Raw genomic sequence first — 21716 nt, 5'->3', positions numbered from 1 at the left:
GCCCTGCGGCAGGATCCGCCGGTGCAGGGGCCTCTCCCCGGACTCCACGCGTGTCTGGAGGGCTCTCTGGTTAGGGAAGGGGTGTTTGCAGACGCTCCGGGCGGCCGGGCGGTGGCGGGACACGGGCCCTTTAAGAAGGAGCGCTGGGCGCGGCCAGGTAGGGGCGGGTCCCGGGCGGATCAGCGCTGCGCCGGCGCGGGCCCGGGAGCCGGATTTGGAGCGCGCGGCGCCGGTGGGGGCGGAGGGGGCGGCGCGGCGGAGCCTCCCGTGGCCTCGGACGCTCCTCCTAGCTAGCGGCCACCGCCCGCCGCCGCCTGCGCCTCCAGCTTCTTCGCCCCGGCGGGCCCGGCCGCCGCTTCCGGCAGCTCACCTGGGACGCGCTCACCTGGGACGCGCTACCTGCCTTCGGGCGCCTGGGCTCCAGGATGAAGGACCGGCTGGAGCAGCTGAAGGCCGTGAGTTTCGCTGCAGGCGGGGGCTGCCAGGAGGGGTGCTGCGTAGGAGAGGGGCTTCCCTTTGCTCCCCAAGTCGAGGCTGGAGGGGGCCAGAGCCCGAGGTTTGCCCTCCCCAATCCCCCACCGCTTCCAGCGCCGGTTCCGCACCCTCCCCTACCCTCCCCTGCGGGGTCATGTGCCGGGTGATTCATCGTTAGGCAATGATTTTCCTGAACGCCTCTAACCCTCCCACCCCGCAAGCTGGACAGTGTCTGTCCAGAGCTGGTTCCCGAAGAGGGTGCTTGGGGCCTGGCAGGGCTCACCATGAGGTCAGGGGTCCCATCATCACCTGCCCACTGCTGCCTGGCACTGTGCCCAGGACCAGCCTCCTCCCTTTCCTGTTTGCCTCCTGAGGGGCTCCAGGCCTGGCTGCCCCTTCCTCCAGAGAGCAGCTCAGAGCTCCCTGGTGACCTCTGGAGCTGTGAGCCGGTCACATGCTGGGATGCGTCAGCTGCTCTCCAACCGGTGGTCTGTAATTGTTATCTCCACGTGTCATTATTCCCCCTCCGCCGCCGCATCTTTTGGAACAGCTGTGGTTAGGTCCAAGGATCTGAAGATAGACTGCCTCCAGCCTTGGCTGTGCAAAAGCTGTAAAGCCTTAGGCTACTTACTCTAAGTCTCTGTTTCCTTGTCTGTCAAATGGGAGTGATCATACCCAAGGAATTTGTTGGGAGCATCTGATGATGCAATGGAACTTGATACAGAGAAGGGTTAACGCATGGGTTTTTAAGCCAGATACTCATTAACTCATTCAGTACATAATTATTGAGTGTATTCTATGGGGGAGGTCCAGTGCTAAGCCTTGAAGATTCAGTGGCACAGGTTCTACCTTAATAGAATTAAAATCTCGCCCTTGATACTCAGGAGTTTATTTAGTCCATGTACTTTGGAGCGTGTTACAAGTATAGCAGCTTAGGCCTCAGTCTAGCCCCGCAGAATCAGAATCTAATTATTCATCCATTTCCCCAGGTGATTCACGGGCACATTACAGTTTGGGAAGCACTGGACTGGATTAGAACTGGGGTTACCTCCTGGCTCCACTGCTTACTGGCAATCCCTTAAACTCCCAGCCTAAGTTTTGTCGTTTGTGAAGTGGGTAGTTGTGAGGTGGAAAAGCAGCAGAACATGCATAAGAACACTTTTATGGTGCATGGCACGGGGGACTTAATAAATGGTGAAATATGCTAATAACTGTGACTGCTCTATGGAAAATGCAGATGTCAGGGACTGTTGGGATGATGTTACAAGAGTTTATCCTTTTCCTCCCTTGCTTGGATGAGACCTTCATGTCTGTTTCACCTGTTCTGGGTAGCAGCGCTGCAGGGGAGGCAGGGAGCTGGGGAAGTGAGAGAAGCAAAGGGACAGTTGCCTATTGTGGGAGTGGCCTCCCTGCCTCAGTCTTGTGCTTAGTCATCTGAGCCTCACAGCGTCCAGGTTACGGATGGGGCAGAGTTTATTGCCCCTGTTTTATAGATGGGGAAACTGGTACTCACGGGGTAGGAGGGATGCCCCAGGACACAGAACCAGGCAGGGCACCACCAGGAGAGGGACCCAGGCTCCTGACACTCTCCACGGTGCTCCTTCCCTTGAAGCACGCTGGTTGGGGAGGCAGAAGGAAGAGTACGATTTTGAAGATCTCTCTGTGTCGGCACATTCAGCAACCATAAAAAAGTACAAAACTGAACAGCAGACTCTTCCATTTGTTAGGAAATCCATTTCCAGAGGAAGATACTCCATGGCCCCTTTCAGTAGCTCATTGTCAACGATTAGCAAACAGTCTTAACTGAACTTTCAGTTCCAAGAATAAATTTAATTTGCCTGGGAACCCTGAGCCAGTCTCTTTGCCTCTCCTCGGTGCCTCATGGTTACCCTCTGTAAAATGGAATTAATGATAGGTTTCCTCCCCTTCCCTCTTGGGGATGTGGTGAAAGCGAGACTGGAGATGATGGTGTTATTATGGGAGGATTGTTCTGAAATCACAGGGTGGCTTCTGTAACGTATTGGAGCAGATGCATGGCAGCGCGGGACAAAGGGACACAGGTGGCAGGTTCCAAGACTCTGATCACTGTCTTTCTTTGGGTCGCTTGACTTCTCTGCTTCTCAATTCCTCCTTCGTACAACGAGGAATTTAATTGATCTCAGAAGTCCCTTCTGGTGTTATTATAGGTTTTTCTGTGAAGACTGTTAAGGTTTATGTGGATTTTGATGTCAGTTCCCCTCCTCTTATCCCCTCTCCCCAGCCAGACTCCCAGGGATCAGCCTCACTGAAACAAGATATGCATCTTCTCCCTCTGATTTCCGTTATCAATTAGAAGCATTTGTCAACCTTCATGAAACAGATTGCACATTGAGCAGCCTATGCAATCTCTTTCTGTGGTGTTCTTTCTAAATCCTGGGGAGGGGAGGTGGTAACTGCCTCCCGGTAGCTGGAGGGCTTTCATGCCCGAGATTGGCTTTGCTCTGGGTAGATACAAGGAGAACATATGGGGTTGATGGGTAGAAATGAGGACTCTGTAAGAAAGTATTTTTAGTAGACAGAGCCGCCCAAGGATGGAGTAGATGGTGCACCCTCTAGCATGGGAAGGAGGCAAGAAGCTTGTTGGGAGGTTGAATGTTGTAGGAATTTGAGCATCTCTTGGAGGGGAGATGAACTAGGAGATATAAGGCCTTCACCAACCTTAAGAATGTGTGGTTTTCTAAAATGCTTAATTGTCTGTGAGCCTGTCCTAAGGCTTTGAAGTCTACAGGGACTGAGGCCTCAGAGTTGCCCCTGTAAAGTGGATCATCACCCTTTTCCCATAGGATCATTGTGAGGGTAAAATGAGATAATCCATGACAATCACCCACCACTGTTATTGTGAGTTCTTCTGTCTTGGCCTGCTGGTAGCAGCGTCCACACAGAAGGGCATCCCTTCCTGAGGCCATGGTCACAAGACCTGACTCACCTGGTCTCTTGCACTGCTCTTCCTGGCGGGCTCCCTCAACAGCCTGCTTCTTCAGTGACAGAGGACAGGCTTGCCAGGAATGTGCAGTGCCTCTACCTAGCCTATCCCAGGACGTGGTTTTCTCTGACTTCTCAGCAGCTGAACTTTGAATCTGCTGAGTCCAGACAGTTCCTGCTTTAGTGATCTTTTGCATGGCCCTGTTTTCATTCAGTAAACATTTGCTGAGTACTGAGTACCTACTGTGTGCCAGTGCTTGCACTAGATGCTGGAGTGTAGTGGTGATAAACGCATGTTCCTGGCCCTTAGAAAGTTCGTGGTCAGGTAGGAAGAAACAGAAGAAATAGACATGAGGATATCATCCTTGTGATAGAAGCAACTATGGGAAGACCCTGTTGGCCAGTCTTTGGAAGATGGGAGATGGGCATGAGGCTTTGGGTGGGTTCCCAAGACAAAGTAATGATTGAGCTCAGCTGCTTCTTCCAGCCCAGTCTGACCTTTTCAGATATGTAAAGGTGGTTGGAGGTACGTAAGGTACTTTATGTACCAGATATGTAAAGGTACCTTGTATCTAGTCCTCTCAAGCCTGCAAAGCGGAGTGGGTTTTTCTATTAGTCTCATTCTACAAGTGAGTAAATTGAGGCTTAACAAGAAAGGCAAGGATCTTCGATTGTCTTAATCACTCTCCCATTGGTGTATAGACCATCAAGCACATAAAAAACTCAAGGGAGCATCGGCAGAGTCGCATGTGTATAGTACCTGCTGACCACCACGATCAGAGCTTTGTGACCTCTGTGTGCCTAGCATCCTGCTGGGCATCAGGTTTAGGCAGGATTGACAAAGTCCTAGTGTCAAAGGGTAAATGATCACATAGGGAAAACAAACACATGTAGTACATGACAAGACGACCAACAGTAATCAAAAGGAGATGATGGTAATGGGGAAGCCAGTGATGTGTGGAATAGAGGCTGAAGCCTTTGGGCCCCCTTAGAGACTGATCTATAGAGGACTAGAAATGATGTGGATGGAATGACCCTTCAAAGACCAGCACTAATAGGGACACAGTAATGAAATCAACCACCCGGGGCTCTAAAGGCCAGACTGACTTTTTACTCTCTCTGTGTCTTTCTGCTTCCTAAATGGCTGTTGTTGGCCTCCTTCCCCACTGGAAGCTCCGGGATGTTTGTGGAATCATAGTTCCTTAGGATAACATTGTAACCCCATCAGAAACATGGAGCTGTGCACTTCCCCTTTAAAGCTTAATTTGTTAATAAATATTTATTGAGCCACTTTTATGTGCCAGGTGCTTTGGATCATAACTGAACCTTAACATGCCAATCTGCACTTCACTGAGATTCTGTCCTTCTCTAGTCATAAAATTTCACAGAAGTCAGGATTCCTGCCTCCCCTCTTCTCTGTACCTGGGAGGATTCATTCTCTGGAAGAGCTGTTTTTCTGTGAGCAGACGGGAAGCAGAGCTGAGAGTGATGGGGATTGAGTGGGGATTACAGCCCCATCAGCCAGAGGCCAGAAAATGCTTGGATGAGAGAAGGGGATTAATTTTATTTTTATTCCTGTGAGTGTGGGGGAAGTAGGGGGAATTGGCAGGAGCTAAGGGAGGGACACTTGTTCATGCTGTCCTTTCTCTCCTCCAAAGCTTCCTCCCTGCCTTTTGTCAAAATTTCTACCCATCTTCCAAAACTCATTCTTTATAGGTAGTCGTGTTCTCTAACTGCAACCTAGAATACTGTCCTCCATTCTTGCAGCTCTCATGGGGTACATGTTGCTTTGAAGTGGGTTGTGTTTTTTGTTTTGTTTTGTCTCTGTTTTTTTTTGGTTACCATGGAGTGGGTTTGAAACCACTGTCCACTGCTTTTTATAAGTTGGACCCTTTATCTTCTAGGTTCTTTTGTCTTTAAGGTCAATGTTTCTAGTACTTCTTGTCACCCTATCAAGTACAATAACAATGATCATTTATTGAGCAGCTACTATTGGACAGACTTGTGCTACATACCTTACATACCTTGTCTCTAATTCTCTCAACCCTGCAAGGCAAAGTGGGTTTTTGTATTATTCTCTTTTTACAAGCAAAGGAATTGGGATATTATTCTCACTTTACAAGTGAAGGAATTGAGGCTCAGGTTTGACTGAGATCCCCATTTGGGAAGTGGTGGGCTCAAGAGTTGAACATGTGTGTCTTGCTTCTTCATATCACCTTACACTTTATTTGATCGTCTCCCTAACTGCACTATATGCCCCTGATGCAACAGTAGTTCAGTTATAGTCCTCTGGAGCCCCAGTGCCTAGCACTCTGCATGGTAGGCATGTATTAAACATTTGTCTCTTATAATCAACAACAGCTTGACCCTTAAACATCCTTTACTCATTATTATGACTTATTTTTCTTGCTGCATTCCCTGTGGGCTGGTGAACCTTTACCTACCTGAAGTGGAACATTTACTGAGGGAACCCATATGTTTGCTAATGAAGCCAGACCTTACAGGTACATCCCCAGGGACGGAGTTCCAAGGCTCCTAAAACACCTCGCCCAAGATGACATAGAAGGTTGCCCCTCATTTAGAAAGACAATGAAGGCAAAGATGTGGCTACCATGGTGAAAACGTAGCTACTCCATTTTTCTCCTGGCAAAATCCTGCATATCTCCAAAGTCTCAGTTCCAGTGTCATCTAGCTTCCCAGGCTGACAGCACTGACCATGCCTTTCCTTGGACCCCACAAACTTTATTTTTGGTGGTATATACAAATAGCCACATGGTGTTGCAATTGCAGATACCATTGGCTCTGTTAGTTCTTGTGCTCTGGGACAGCGGAGATCACGTGTGTCTCATTCTCTCTTGTACCTTCCCAGCCCAAAGCCTGTAAAGCTGTAAACCAAACTGTCCCGCCGATGAATGGGGATATTCTGTAAATGTATTTGCCCGCAGATTCTGTAATCCCCGAGGGGCCTTACCTCCAGCCACCTTTATGTTAGGCCCCTCTGCAACTGCCCCCACCCCATCTCCTCTCTCAGGGCAGCCTGCTTTTTGGCATTGGACCATTTCCATGGCAACTTTCCCCAGTCTCCACCTGGAAACTGTGTGAAATTCAACCCCCACCTAAAGAGATTAGTGTAGCAAATACTGTCTGGGTGTGTTCAGCTGTCTGGGTTAGGACAGCTCGGTATGGCATCAGGATTTTTTTTTTTTTTTAATAACTTTTTAAATTTTAGCCTACTTTTAGATTTACAGAAAAGTTGCAAAGATAGTACAAAGAGTTCCTGTCTAGTCCTCTCCTGGTTCCCTCACTTGGTCACATTTTATACTACAGTGTACACTTAACAAAACTAAGAGACTTACATTGATACATTACTATTCACCCAACTCCAGACTTTATTTGGATTTCACTAGTTGTTCCACTAATGTCCTCTTTCTGTTCTAGGATGTCCAGAACACCACATTGCGTTCGGCTGTCACATCTCCTTAGCTTCCTCTGGCCCGTCTGACAACTGCTTAGTCTCTCCTTGTTTTTTTGTGACCTTGTCGGCAGGGCTCCAGCATCTGTTTTCTAGTACTCTGGAAGCACATTTCCTGTGGCCGGTGCTACTTGCTACAGCTGGGGTGGTAGTGGAGCAGCCGTTAAGAGGCAGCACTCCAGATGGCTGAGGACAAAGGCCCGGCAGCCGGCTGCCCAGGCACCCCTCCTAGCTCAGGTGCCCACTGTCCACAGGATCTTGGGCAGGTCACTTGGTGTCTTTACGCATTAGTTTTCTCAGCTGTAAGATGGGGAATATCCCCAGAAGACTGGCCTAGGGGTTAACTATCATGGGCAATAGAAAGCACACATCTTAGAAGGATCCTCAGCGCATGTTAAGTGTTCAATGAAGGTTATGCGTTGTCACTGTTATTTAAGTATTCTAGAACGACCATGAGGGGGAGGAAGCTTGTGGGACAGAGGCTGAAAGGAGGGGTTGGGGAGAAGGCTAAGGATGGAGTAAGACAGTATTAGTTCCTTTCTTCCTCCTGTGTCCTTGAGAACTGAATGCCGTGGTGGTGTCCAGAGGCCAGGACAGGAGACAGGGGAAGGGAGAGGAAGTCAGAGAGGGAAGAAGTGTGGGGTAGAGGAGGAAGGATCTAAAGGACACCTGAGATCTCCAGGAGGAAGAAGAAGGCTTTCTTTGAATCTCCTTGAATGGCTCCTGGGATGAGAGAGAAAGCAGGAAGAAGGTCTGATCTTCTCACCCTGAGTGGCCTTCTTGTAGGTTTCCTTTGGGTAAATCTACTCATTCCTCAAAATTTATCCAAGGAGTCACTTCTGCCAACATTCTCAAATAAGCCTCCATCTTCCCCAGGCTCGACCTTGAATTCAGGCAAGGTTGGGCACTGCGTCTTCTCTTGGGTGTATAATGCCTTGGGCTAAGCACTGTCCTTACGTGTCGTGTGGTATTGTATCTCATGGACTGTTGCTTGGCAGATGTTAGATGTGCAATAAATACTGCTGGCTGAATGAATGAACAAATGAATCTGTTACTTTGCATGGAACATTGTGGCTGTGCTGATGGGTGATGAGACCCTGAGATGCCTCTCTGAGTTAATGAAGGAGTGAACATTGGATTAGACCACCCAGGTTTCTAATCTTGGCTGTGTTCCTTATTAACTGTGTGATTCTGGATGAATTAACCTTCCTAGCCACAGATTCCTTGTTAGTATACATAACGTCTACCTAGAGGGCCTTTTCCCCCCTCTTCTTACTTTCTTGGGACTTTTTATCCTTCTCTAGACCCACCTCAGGTCTGGAGAAGCAAAAGCAGGTAGGATGGCATGTGAGGATTGGACTTCAATGATTTTTGTATCCGACAAACAGAATGCAAGTTCTTTTGAAACACACATAGGAGATTAAGAAATACCATGTATTAAGACACAAAGAAAATGCCAAATCTCACAGACTAAAAGTCATATAGGCCATTTCCTAACAGTCATATAATTAGAAATTAATACAATAATTGTCCTCCCCAGGGGAATCCATTTTGGAAATGTAAGAATGCCTTACTAAATAACTGTTGGGCTAAAGATAAATCAAAGTAGAAATGACAAACTATTTAGAAACAAACGATCACTCGTTGTTCCACTAGTGCGGTGGCTCGTGCCTGTAATCCCAGCACTTTGGGAGGCCGAGGCGGGTGGATCACCTGAGGTTGGGAGCTCGAGACCATCTTGGCCAACATGGCAGAAACCCCATCTCTACTAAAAATACAAAATTAGTCAGGCATGGTGGTGCATGCCTGTAATCCCAGCTACTCAGGAGGCTGAGGCAGGAGAATCACTTGAACCCGGGAGGTAGAGGTTGCGTTGAGCCGAGATTGAGCCATTGCACTCCAGTCTGGGCAACAAGAGTGAAACTCCGTCTCAAAAAAAAAAAAAAGAGAAAAAGAAAAAGAAATGAGTGATCACAAGAGTGGCAAATATCAAAATTTGGGAGAAGTAGTGGAAGAAGAATTGAGAGGGAGCTCTGTTTCTTTAAAAGCATATAGTAGAAAAATGACAGATTTAAAGCACATGAGGTAAATGCCAATGAATACATGAAATTCTCTCCTCCTGAGACATCTAGTGTCACTGTCTAAGAATTGGCATTAGAACTGCATCTTTGACAGAAACTCTTAGCAAAAACAAGGCCCAATTTTCTGCTTTAGATGGCATGATCTAGGGCATTTAATACGTGCCTAGCATGGCTCTAAACATGTCACGTGTAGTACTGATTTAATCCTTGCAACAATTCTATGAGCAGATTATTCTTGTCGTGTCACAAATGAAGAAACTGAGGCACAGAGCGGTTAAGTAACCTGTTTAAGACCATATAGCTATTAAATGGTAGAGCCAGGTTTTCAGCTCCATATCTCTGTAGAGGTACAGAGATACATCTGACTGCCTGAGTTGGATTATATACACTGGTATCTTTTTCACTCATGCATATAGGTTAATCCACCTTAGTTTTATGGATGTTGTGGCATCCCCTGAAATGAGCGAGAGCGTGTTCACTGAGCCTGAGTAGGGAGGGTGCCTTCAAGTGCGTGTAGTGGGGAACAGCAGGAGCCCTGGGCTTCCACAGACTTGAGGAGTCCTAATGAAGTCATTTATTAGCCGAATCATTTTGGATGAATTATTTAGTTAAGCAGTTGTCTCATCTGAAAATGGGGAAAGTAATATTTGTCTCTCATAGGGTTAATGGGAGAATTAATATATTTGAAACCACAAAAGTGCCTGCAACAACACACGCACACATTATCTATTATTATTATTATTATTATTGTTAGGGCACACTGAGTGGAGTGGGGTCCTCAGGGACCTTGACTCTTGTCCAGTCGTCCACTGGCTCACTGGCCTTGGGCTCACTGATAGGATTTATTCTGCAATGTCTTCATCTTTCAAATAGGGCTAATTCTTTCCTCAAGTTGTTCAGCTAGAGCTTTCTTCAGAGTAAAAGTGTGAGACTCACTTAGGATATCATTATCTGTCGATTTCCTCTTTTCATCTGATGAGTGTGTTGGGGAAGATGGAATTAAGTGAAAAGGGGAAGTGTGCCCTCTGAGAAGATTTCACTGGAAGAGAAAGCACAGCTTAGTGAGAGAACTGGGCACTGGAGAAGAGTCATTTGACTCTTTACATAGGAAACAGAGAGCATGGGGTGCCTGTTGAGAACCTACACTCAGAATTTCTGGCTCTTGAAAGAAGAGGGACTGGAAAACCAGATGTTGGGCAGTGTGTGTGTGTGTGTGTGTGTGTGTCTGTGTGTCTGTGTAACCTTTGTAAGTGGTGGTGTTTGTCTTTAGGAGTCCCCAGACCCTTATCTGGAAGGAGGCAGTTGGGAGAACTGGGTAGCAAGGACAAGAAAAACCAGGTGTCAGGCTGGGTGTGGTGGCTCATGCCTGTAATCCAAGCACTTTGGGAGACCGAGGCGGATGGATCACCTGAGGTCAGGAGTCCAAGACCAACCTGAGCAACATGATGAAACCCCGTCTCTACTAAAAATAGAAAAATTAGCTGGGTGTGGTGGTGTGCGCCTGTAATCCCAGCGATTTGGGAGGCTGAGGCAGGAGAATCACTTGAACACAGGAGGCAGAGTCTGCAGTGAACCGAGATTGCACCACTGTACTCCACCCTGGGATATAGAACAAGGCTCTGTCTCAAGCAAACAAACAAACAAAAAAACACAACAACAAAAAATCCAGGTGTGTCATTGTCTCTTTGAGTTAAATTTATTGGGAGATAATCTGGATTTATAAAGAAGCATCTGTGTCTCCAGGGCATATAATTGTTTAAATTTGGAGAAGAGAAGGTGCAAGAATTTGTACTCGCTTGGTTGTGCCAGGAGGGGTGCTGCCCCACTGGCCCACAAACTTTTAATGCCCCACTGTGGGAAGTTAAGGACCATATATACGCTTTCCCCTCTGTTACTTCTTTGACCCAGAAACTTTCCTGGGGGCTCTTGGGCTTTCTGCCTTGTCCTGGGACCCTTTTGTCTCCCTGGGGTCTGGCACCTGTGGCAGGAAGAGAATCAGAGCTGGTGAACAGTGTGCTCTTCATCTGGGATGACTTCCTTTTTCTTTGTCTCATTCTGCCTTGCGACTGTGATTTGTAAAAATTCTTAAGGAGACACTGATGATTTAAACTTACGTTGCAGACGTGTTTTAACGTGGAAAGGAGGGACAGACTCTTTGTTTTTAGAAAGCAGTTGTTCATCTATTTCTGTGATTTTTCCAACTTTTTTCTTTCTTTGGTGACAGGAGGACTCTTTCTTAAAATGAAATCTTTATTCAATCCCAGTGTATAAAGCAGATAAAAGTAAAGCTCTGCAAATTGAAGAGGGGGTGAGGCTCAGGACGGCTATGTCCCCCCATTGGCTCCCCACTCCCTGAGTACCCTGAGTGGGGTTTCTGAGGCACATGTGAAGTATCCTGGGTTTCCACAAATCTGCACTGGAAAGCCAGGCCCCTCGTTAATTGATGAGAAAGGCCTAATGGAAACAGTAGTTGTCCCCAAAGGGCCACAGCTCCTCTCTCTCAGCCCAGGATGCTTTCTGCAGGGTTGGGCTGCTTAGCTTCTGGGCCCCAGCTGCTCTCAGTGACAGGCTGCCCTGAGCAGCGTGCAGTGCGATAAGAAGGGCTTAGGACAGATGACTTAAGCTTGAGCCCTGTTTCGGCAAATCAGTAGCTGGGAGACCTTGAATAACTTATACCTTCTCTGACCTGCACGTTCTCAACTACATACTGCAGATGGGATTCATTGACATGGTGTACACAAAGCAGCTAGTGTCTTGTGGCCACCTAGCACCTACTAGGGGCTCTATGGGTTGCAGATATTTTTATAAATTATATGAGCTAACGAAGAGAGGAACCTGTGGTCAGATAGACTAACAATGATAGAGGAGGCAGTTGAGACAAAGACACAGCCTTGAGAGACAGGAATTGCAGTTCAGGTGCTTGAGGTTGCATTCTGGGCCCCTGAACTCTTTCTACTTTCTGTCCAGAGAGGAGGTCAGAGCTCTGGCTGTCCTTTCTGGATTTGTGGGCACACTTGAGGGGTAGGGTTGGGGGAAATAGATCCCAGGTTGGAGTTGTGTTGCCTAAGTCATTGGTGATATCTCTCATCTCCTGGGGCGAGAGGCATCTGGAGGTTGGGGAGGGGAGGAAGTGGATGGCTGGGCTTGTGGTTTACTTGTATGTTTTTTATTGTGGCTGATATTGCTGCTCCTGTAATGTTCCTATTACCACAAATGTTGATTCTTTGATAAAGATGCTGAAGTTCTCTTCTTGGCTCAGTCATGTGGGCTGAAGATAAGAGCATTGTGTGCTTTCCTTGCCCTTGGATTCTGATGCCTCTAGATCTGCAAGACAGCGCATGTGTGTCAGAGGGGCAGGAGCCCTTGCCCTGGGATTGGTTGAGCTTGCTCTGTAGGGAAGTCTGCTGGTAGCTGCAGTTTCATGTGACTCCAGATAACATGCGACGATGGCCTCTTCCTTGAATTTTCTGATCTGGACCAAACTTTGTTGTTGTTATTTTGTATTTTTGGAAGTGGCATGCTACAGTGGGAAAAACTCTGCATGGGAAAACGGAAATCCAGAAACCTGGGTTCTATTCCTTTCTGTGTCAGTAACTCATTATTTCATCTTGGGCCTTGGTTTGCCCCTGGTTTCTGTGCAGACCTCCTCTCTGAACAGAAAGTAAAAAGAATTTAGGGGCCCAGAATGCAACCTCAGCGTTTTCCCTTTTCTAAATGAGGGGATTTGATGGTAAAATCTTTAACGTTGCATTCAGCTCTGAAAGTCCTGTATCTAAAGATACTCATATCCAGGTCAGAGCTATACAGAAGTTGACTTGGCTAGATCTTATATATGGTTGCTTTCTTGAGTTCTTACTGTGTGCTCTACATTCCATAGGGAACTTTAAAATATTATATTGAATTCTCACAGCATCCCTGGCAGGTAGCATATATTTTTTATAGAAGGAGGAGGCAGGGAAGGGGGGTGGATTTTGCAGGGATTCTCTCTGTTGCAGTAAAACCAAAGAGTACGTTTTGGCAGTGCTGGTAGGCATGCAGTCACATCGCATGTGACAGGCAGATTCACGCAGTTGATACCAACTTCAGCTTTCTCTGTGCCCCGCCCTGTGTCAGGTGTGCAGGAGCTACTAGTAGCACTTATGAGATAATATCCCTGACCTCAAGTTGGTTAAAATTGAGCTTGAAGTTGAGATGGCAACTCATAAAACTACTTGTTAAACATGAAGTGGGGCAAGTTTGGTGGGAGAAATGGAACCTGAGCTGGACCTTGAGAGTTGGATTTGGATAGCAGAGGAGTATATGAATATTGGTTGTGGTTGGGAATAGGGGACATAGTGCTAATATGACTATTGGTGGTGGTTAAGAATGAGAGGGCATGGTATTAAGAAAGCCCAGGAGCAGGAAGCAATGAGATGTGTGCAGAAGACAGTGAGGAGATCAAATTGATGAACAGAAGGTGCCTGGGGGAGAAGAGTGGGAATATAGCTAAACGCATAAATACGGTCAGCTTCCAGAGGGTTGTGACAGACAGGCTGAGGACTTTTGCACAGTAATTAATAGGGAACCATCATGTATTGGGAAACAGGGATGTAATGGGATTGGACCGGAGAGATAATGGAGGTGGGGATGAGCAGGAGGCTGTTGCAGTGGTATAGGGTCTGCTACTCAAGCAAGGTCTAAAAATACTCTATTATTCCTATTATATAGATGAGGAGATTGAGGCTCAGAGGTGTGTTACATGTGTGTAACTTTAAGGGGAGGTAGCAGTGTGCTTTTGTTACATGGCTATATTGCATAGTAGTGAGGTCTGGGCTTTTAGTGTATCCATCATCCAAATATTATACATTGTATCCATTAAGTAATTTCTTGTCATCTACTCCCCTGCCATATCTATCTGTCTGTCTGTCTACCTCTATCTATCTATCTATCTATCTATCTATCTATCTATCTATCAATCATATTTCTTTATCCAATCATCCATTGACGGATACTTAGGTTGATTCCATATTTTTGAGGTTCAGAGGGGTTAAACCATCTGTTTAATGTTCAGTCAGTAGCATGCGATGGACTGTGGTATAGAGCGCTGGCCATTATGTTGCCATGGAGCCGATCTTACTGACTTAGCCTTTAGTTTGAGAACTTCCTGTGGAGGAGGAGAAGGAGGAGGATGAGGATGAGGATGGATGCAGACAGTGATGACTCACAGGGGATTCTGCTCATGTACACCCACATCTTTTCAGCGGGGCAGTGGGGTTAGGTGCTGATATATGCCTGGTGTTGTGCTTTCCATGTGTGATCTCTTTCGGCCCTCATAAAGGTCATAAGGTCTGTGGGGGTATTACTACTTACAGGTTAGAAACTCCGAGAGGTTCGGGACTTGACTGTGGCATCCCAGCCAGTAATTGGTAACAGCAGGTTTTGGACCTAGGTCTCCCTTTGCCCGTTTCACAGATTCTCACTGAAGGCCACCAGGCTGCCTGGCTAGATCTGCTCAAAGCCAAGAAGTAGCCATTGTGGATGTGGGGAATCCCTGTACGGACACTAGGGGGTCTTGAGAACTTACGTCATGATGGAGTGATTGGTGTCTACCTCTCGTGCTCCAGGTCACAGTTGTTCCGAGCTTCTAGAAACTTCCTTTAATCCATCCCATGATGGTAGCCTCTTCCTATTTTCTTAACACATGTGTTTGAAGACTGAATTGATGTCTTGTAGGGTATACATGTGTATGTGTGTGTGTGTTTGCGTGTGTGGGGGGAGGGTGTGTGGGTGTACGTGTGGAGGGGATGTGTTGGAGTGTGGGTTGCAGGTGTGGGTGTGTGTGTGGGAGCTTGTAGATGTGTGTGGGAGGGTTATGAGTGTGTGTGAGTGTGGGTGTGGGTGTATGTGTGGAGTGTGTGTGTGTAGGGTGTGTGTGTATGTGGAATGGGTGTGGGTGTGTGTGTGGAGTGTGTGTAGGGTGTGTATGTGGAATGGGTGTGGGTGTATGTGTGGAGTGTGTGTAGGGTGTGTTGTATGGAATGGGTGTGGGTGTATGTGTGGAGTGTATGTGTGTAGCATGTGTGTATAGGGTATGTGTGTAAGGGGTGTGTGTGTGTACTGTGTGTGTATGAAGGGTATATGAAGGGGTATGGGTGTATGTTTGGAATGTATGTGTATAGGGTGTGTGTATGTGGAGTGTATGTGGGTGAGTATATGTGTGGAGTGTATGTGTGTAGGGTGTGTGTTCATGTGTAGGGTGTGTGTATGTGGAGTGTGGGTGGGCGGGTGTATGCATGGAGTGTGTGTATGTATAGGGTGTGTGTGTGTGGGGAGTGTGTGTATGGGTATACTTGAGGTCTGTCCCCTCAGTCATTCTCTAGATGATTCTGAAGAAAGGATACTCCCCAAAAAGCTTATTAACTCACTCTCCTAGAGGAAGACTGGGTTACATTGAACTTCGTGGGAGCTGGAACTCTCTAGAGGTTGCTGAGGGGCCTGAGAGTTGGTGATACTTGATGAAGGGAACATTTTGTCTCAAACTTTAGAAACTGATGGTGAATCCTGGCTGCCAGTCTCTGTGGAAGCTAGTTATTTATTCAGCTAAAATTGGTTAAATTTCTATTATATGCCTGGTGCAGGGTGAGCACTCAGGAAATGTGGAATAAATGAATTAATGACAAGTACAGTGCTCAGTTTTAATTGCAAGTGACAAAACCCAAGTCTGGCTAAATGAACTTAAAAAGACATGTTAGGAGGATACTGTTGAACTCATTGAAAGAAGACTAGGGAAGTTCTGTAGAACCTGCCCAAAGCCAAGGGATGTTGTGGGAAGCATGGGAACAAGGGCAGCTCTGGGAATTTCACTGACATCTCTGGGGGCAGCCATCGACTGACTCGGGCCCATTCACTTCAGACTCCTGTCACAATTCAGATTCCTCTTGGGTCATGGTTGATCGCCTCCCCCAAATCATGTGGAGGGCGTGAGGGGTTGCTCCACAGACGAAGGTGTTTCGAGCAGACACAGACACACATATAAGTATCCACTCTGGCTGGGTGCAGTGGCTCACAGCTATAATCCCAGCACTTTGGGAAGCTGAGGCGGGTGGATTACTTGAGACCAGGATTTTGAGACCAGCTTGGGGAATTTAGTGAGACCCCCGTCCCTACAAAAAAATTAAAAAATTTAGCCGGGCCTGGTGGTGCATGCCTGCAGTCCTAGCTATTTGGGAGGCTGAGGCAGGAGGATCACTTGGGCCCAGGAGGTTGAAGGTGGGGTGAGCTGTAATTGCGCCACTGCATTCCAGCCTGGGCAGCAGAGTGAGTCCTCCTCCATAAACTTGCCCCTCCCCCGCCCACACGGAAAACCCCAAAGTATCTACTGTAACAGAATCTCCAGGAGTTTGTAGTTGGTGTGGAAAGACAGGTGAGTAAAGGGGTGAGTAAAGGGCTGTGATGGTTGCTGTCGAAAGTTTGTGCAAAGTGCTGTGGGAGCTTAGGGAGGTTTTAACTTTTGCATGCGGGAGCCATGCCCAGGTCAGGCATAGAGAAGTTGTCTGAGCTGAATTTTAAGGGCTAGGGAAATTTTGGTCAGTTGGACCAATGCCTTTCAGGAGGACACCTTGTGTGATAGAGTGATCTAAAAGAATGGTGTGTCCAGGAAATGGTGTGTCCAAGTAGCTTGGTTTGTCTAGAGTGTGCATCATAGAAGGAGAAGTATGAGTGGAGCTTTATCTTAAAGGGCCCCATGTGCTCTGTTAGGCACTGGGACTTCAAATTCTAGGAGTTGAGCTGTCATTGGATGATGTTACGTAGCAGAGGCACGTGGTCAGTTCTGAATTTTGGGAAGATGATCGGGGAGGTGGTAGCAGTGCCCTCAAATTCAACTCCCTTGAATGTGGCTATTAAGCTGGGAATGCTAATTGTTGCAGACCAGCCAGAGAATGAGATGCTGGGGGAGCCGATCAAGAGACTCTCCACATGGCTGGAGAATCCCAAATAACCGTAGGATTTCCCGGTAACAACTTCTGCCGTGGATTCAGGGGGATGGTAGTGGGTGAAGGAAAGAGGCTCCAGGTAGCATTGATTGCCCATGGAGTTCTGAGCGCTCGAGAGTGATATATCTTGGACTTAGAGGGTCAGAGGCTGCTGAAAGTTGTGAAGAAGCAGGTATGGGGGATTCATCTCCTGCCTCACCTCCACCTTTCACAGCAGTCAGTTCTCTGTGCTTAGAAATCAGAGATTAATGTGCTGTGCAGCAGCTGTCTGGGAAGAACACTGGAGAGGAATGTAGAAATAGCTCAGGCCCTTATGCTGGGTGGGAATGGAATCACTTCCTTTCGATTACCATTTTGTGAATTTTTACAAAGGAAGTTGAATGAGATTGAGAAAGCTTAGGTCCCCAGAGGTGGCTGGGGGCGGGGGGAGAGCTTCCTCTTTCTTATAAACAGGAGCTTCTGACAGGGAGTGACATAGCATTGTTTCCTTTGTGATAGGTGGTTTCTGAAAACAGGAAAATCTTTACTCCTAACGTGAAGATTGAAAGTTTATGCTTTGTAGGAATTGTGTCTGGAACCTGTTTGAACAGTGTGGAGAAGGGTTTAGCAACCCTGGGGTTCAGATCCAAAAGATGAGTTCGACTCTACCTGTTGCCATGTTTTAGCTGTGTGGTTTTTGCCAAGTTACCTAACCTCCCTAAGTTTTAGGTTCCTCAACTGTAGTGAGTTACAGTAGCTACCACCACCACCAACAGCAACAAGACCTAACATGTGTTGAACTTACAGTGTACCAGGCACCATGCAAAAGCGTCTTATATTCATTATCTGTTTTATTCCTTACACAAGCCTATGAAGCAGGTAGTGTTGTTATCAGCATTTAACAGATAAGGAAACGTAGACACAGCAAGATAGGTAACTTGCCAGTTCCTCCCTTTCTCCCCCTCACCCCCTGAAAAAACAAAAACAAAAACAAAACAGCAATTGGTAGAGCTAGGATTTAATTTCAGATGTTGAGACACCAGAGTTTGATACATCATAGAGCTGTTATGAGTTTTAAAGGAAATTATGTGTAAGATGGTTAATATAGCTCCTGGTGCTTCATGAGCATTCAATAATGTTAGCCATTTATTGTGTTTTTAGTCTCACTCTGCTCTGTTTTGCCTTTTGCAGAAGCAGTTGACACAGGATGATGATACTGATGAGGTCGAGATTGCTATCGACAACACGGCTTTTATGGACGAGTTCTTTTCTGAGGTAGGTAATCTTCCTGTATTTTTTTCTAACATAAGGAAACACTACTTCCTTAGTAAGAATAAAAAACCTTAGATTTTTCAGGGTAGCAGAGGAAGGTCACAGTCTTTTGTTAGGGTGGGATGGCCAGGCAAAGAAATTAAAATGACATTCTTTTCAATATTTACTTGAATCTGGATTTTTAAAAATCTTGTTAAGAAAGTCAGCAGAGGGTCAATTATATATAATTGAAGAGATGCTTTTAAAGTCTTACGCCGTATGACAACATTTTAATGATATCCTTTCTTGCTTTAAGTACATAACAATTACAGAATCAACCATAGGATCACAACCATGAGTATAAAACATTGCATCTTTAGGCTTGTGATTCAGATACATCAGATGTGTAGTTTTGAAAATTTTGGGGCTGGGCATGGTGACTCACGCCTACACCCAGCACTTTGGGAGGCCGAGGCAGGTGGATCACTTGAGGTCAGGAGTTTGAGACCAACCTGGCCAACATGGCGAAATCCTACTAAAAATACAAAAATTAGCCAGGTGCATCTGTAATCCCAGCTACTCGGGAGGCTGAGGCAAGAGAATCACTTGAACCCGGGAGGCAGAGTTTGCAGTGAGCCGAGATCGCATCACTGCACTCTAGCCTGGGCGACAGAGTGAGACTCTGTCTAAAAAAAAAAAATTGTGGTCCCTCTGACTTAATTCTAGTGGTAACTGAGAAACCAAAACTACCAGTTTTGTAAAAGTTCAACAGGGGCGGGCCGGGCGCGGTGGCTCAGGGCCGGGCGCGGTGGCTCAAGCCTGTAATCCCAGCACTTTGGGAGGCCGAGACGGGCGGATCACGAGGTCAGGAGATCGAGACCATCCTGGCTAACGCGGTGAAACCCCGTCTCTACTAAAAAATACAAAAAACTAGCCTGGCGAGGTGGCAGGCGCCTGTCGTCCCAGCTACTCGGGAGGCTGAGGCAGGAGAATGGCGTAAACCTGGGAGGCGGAGCTTGCAGTGAGCTGAGATCCGGCCACTGCACTCAAGCCTAGGCGACAAAGCGAGACTCCATCTCAAAAAAAAAAAAAAATTTGTGTTTAGGTAAGAAAAGAAAAAAACAATAAACAACAAAAATCTCCATAGAGTTTTATAAGGATTAAGAGGGACAGGCCAGGTGTGGTGGCTCACACTTGTAATCCCAGCACTTTGGGAGGCTGAGGCAGGCAGATCACGAGGTCAAGAGTTTGAGACCAGCCTGGCCAACACAGTGAAACCCCGTCTCTTCTAAAAATACAAATATTAGCTAGGCGTGGTGGCAGGCGCCTGTAATCCCAGCTACTCAGGAGGCTGAGTCAGGAGAATCGCTTGAACCTAGGAGGCGGAGGTTGTAGTGAGCCGAGATTGCACCACTGCACTCCAGCCTGGGTGACAGAGCTAGACTGTCTCAAAAGCAAACAAACAACAACAACAAAAAAACCAAGAGGAATAACGCTTGTAACACAGCATAGCATCTGGCATATATGTGCTTAATGAATGATACTTCAAAAAACAAAAGCAAAAAGCTCACTATTGTTGAAGTTTCTGCCACCATACTATGGTTTCTTAGGTGTTTAATTTCCCTGGAAAGAAAACAAGAGGTGTCGTGCTCTTTTTGCAGAGAGAATATGATGCTTCCCATCCTCTAGACTGTGGATGTGGAAAAGTAGCCCTCCAGTTTTTTTCTGAAAGGAACGGAGTGGGGCTTGACGGTTCGTGCCCATTTATGTGTTAGAGCAATAAACAGGAATTAAGAACAAACTTGAGTGTGTGCTGGCCTGATTGGGAAGTTGGCTGTAAGCTCTCCACAGATCCCCACCCTCCTCACAGGCGGGTCCACCAGAGTCATAGTGAGATCAAACAACACTTAGGCTTTGTGTTGTTTCAATGTGTTTCAATGTGTTCCAGTTGTGGATCGTGGAAGGACAATATCCTTTCCCTCCGTGGTTGGGGTGGACTTAAGAAGATGTTTGAAGTCTTTCTAGCTTGTTTCAGTCTACCTTGGAGAACCAGATACATTAAAGAACTTCTTTCCTAAGATAAGGAATCGTTTCCAATAACTGTGTTTTCCTTTTTCTTCAGAGCCAGAGGGTCCCCGAGAGGACCTTCTTTGTTAGGTGTGAAGATGGTGGGCTTTGGCCTCTAAAACATGGTTTGAGTCCACTTTTCAAGCTTTTCATAGCAGTGTAACCTTGGTCAGGTTGCTTAACCTCTCTGAGCTTTAATGTCCTGCTCTGGAAATTGGGAGTGTTGGTACTTACCTTTCCAGGATGCCATGAGGATCATATGAGAGCGCACGTCTGGGAAGGATTGTCAGACAGAAAAGCACTGGATGGGTGATAGCTACTTCTGAAGAGGCCTTTGAAGATTTAACAAGACCTTCAGGGCTGCTTCATTGCTTATTGCTTTCTCTTTGTTATATGTGTGTCTGTCATTTAGGGGAAAACCCCATGAAACTTATTTAGGGTAGAGAAGAGGGACAGCATGGGGAGGTGGAAAGAACGTGATCTTTGAATTAAATTCCGTATCTGCCGCTAACTGTGTGATCTTGGTCACATTTCTTAACTGTTCTAAGTATCGGTGGGTTTATCTGTAAAATGGGGAGAAAAGTATTCATGTCATAGATTTGGTGGAGATTAAAGGAGCTAATGCTCACAAAGTACTTAGCATGGGGTTCAGCAGCGTTACTTTCCTCTTTTCTTGGATCTGATAGAGCACAGAGAGGATAAGCCCCTGGGGGAGAAGTAAGAGGGAGTGGATTAAGTAGGCTCTGGCCCCACCTATCGTGGTCTGCATCTCAGCTCTGCCCATTACCAGTGGTATAATTTTGGAAAAGTTAATTACTCTAAAGCCCAGTTTTCTCTAAAAAGAGAATATTACCTGTTGGTTTTTATGGCTATAAAATGAGAAAGGGTATGGGTGCACCTAGCACCGTGCCTGACATCTAGTAGATATGTTCAGTAAATTTTAGTTCTCATCATCCTTCTGTCCCCCAATGTACTTGTGAATAAGCAGACCACAAAGTGTATTTTATAGAATGTGGTGTAGACCTACTCTTGACATTGGGATAAATTATGTTTCAGAGAATAGAAGTTTGGGGAAATGAGAGATTGTCGACCTCTATGTGACTGGTGAGCGTGCCCACTACACCCTGCAGGTTATATGGTTAAGTCGCTTTCTTGGGAGAGCACTCTTGATAAAACTTACTTTTTGGCCTGGTTCCAGCAGGTCACCCTTGGTTATTTGCTGAGAGCATGAATCACAGCTTGGTCATAGAGTCATTTGCATGGTGCACATGAAGTCACAGGACCAGGGTTTTCAGAATGTGGTTTTCTCTGTCAGATTCCATTGTATCTTCTCTAGCTTCTTGATCGTTGGAGAAAAAGATTGGCCCTTGGGTTTTCAGGCCACTTTGACTGATCAAGCCAGAGTAAATGATAAACCCCACATTTTTGTCTAATTTGCAGTTGTCTATATTTTTCTTG

General features: G+C 46.5%; 1 protein-coding gene across 13 annotated transcripts in view; it reads left to right on the top strand.

The window, feature by feature from the left end:
• The first annotated feature begins 209 nt into the window (after positions 1-209).
• LOC105464602 (syntaxin 3) overlaps positions 210-21716 on the top strand; it is a 49549-nt gene continuing 28042 nt past the window's right edge. For 3 of the 13 annotated variants that reach the window (XM_071074555.1, XM_071074554.1, XM_011712614.2), the window contains exons 1-2: positions 265-455; positions 18132-18215. In XM_071074555.1, coding sequence (XP_070930656.1) covers positions 426-455; positions 18132-18215 — 114 coding nt within the window. In that variant the 5' untranslated portion in view covers positions 265-425. Of the gene's footprint in view, positions 456-18131; positions 18216-21716 lie in introns of all 13 variants that reach the window. The other 10 variants (XM_011712615.2, XM_011712618.2, XM_071074553.1 and 7 more) reach the window with 7 other exon arrangements.

Source organism: Macaca nemestrina, chromosome 12, assembly GCF_043159975.1.
Source record: "Macaca nemestrina isolate mMacNem1 chromosome 12, mMacNem.hap1, whole genome shotgun sequence".
Classification (NCBI taxonomy): Eukaryota; Metazoa; Chordata; class Mammalia; order Primates; family Cercopithecidae; genus Macaca; species Macaca nemestrina.
This window is presented reverse-complemented; position numbering and strand designations above follow the sequence as displayed.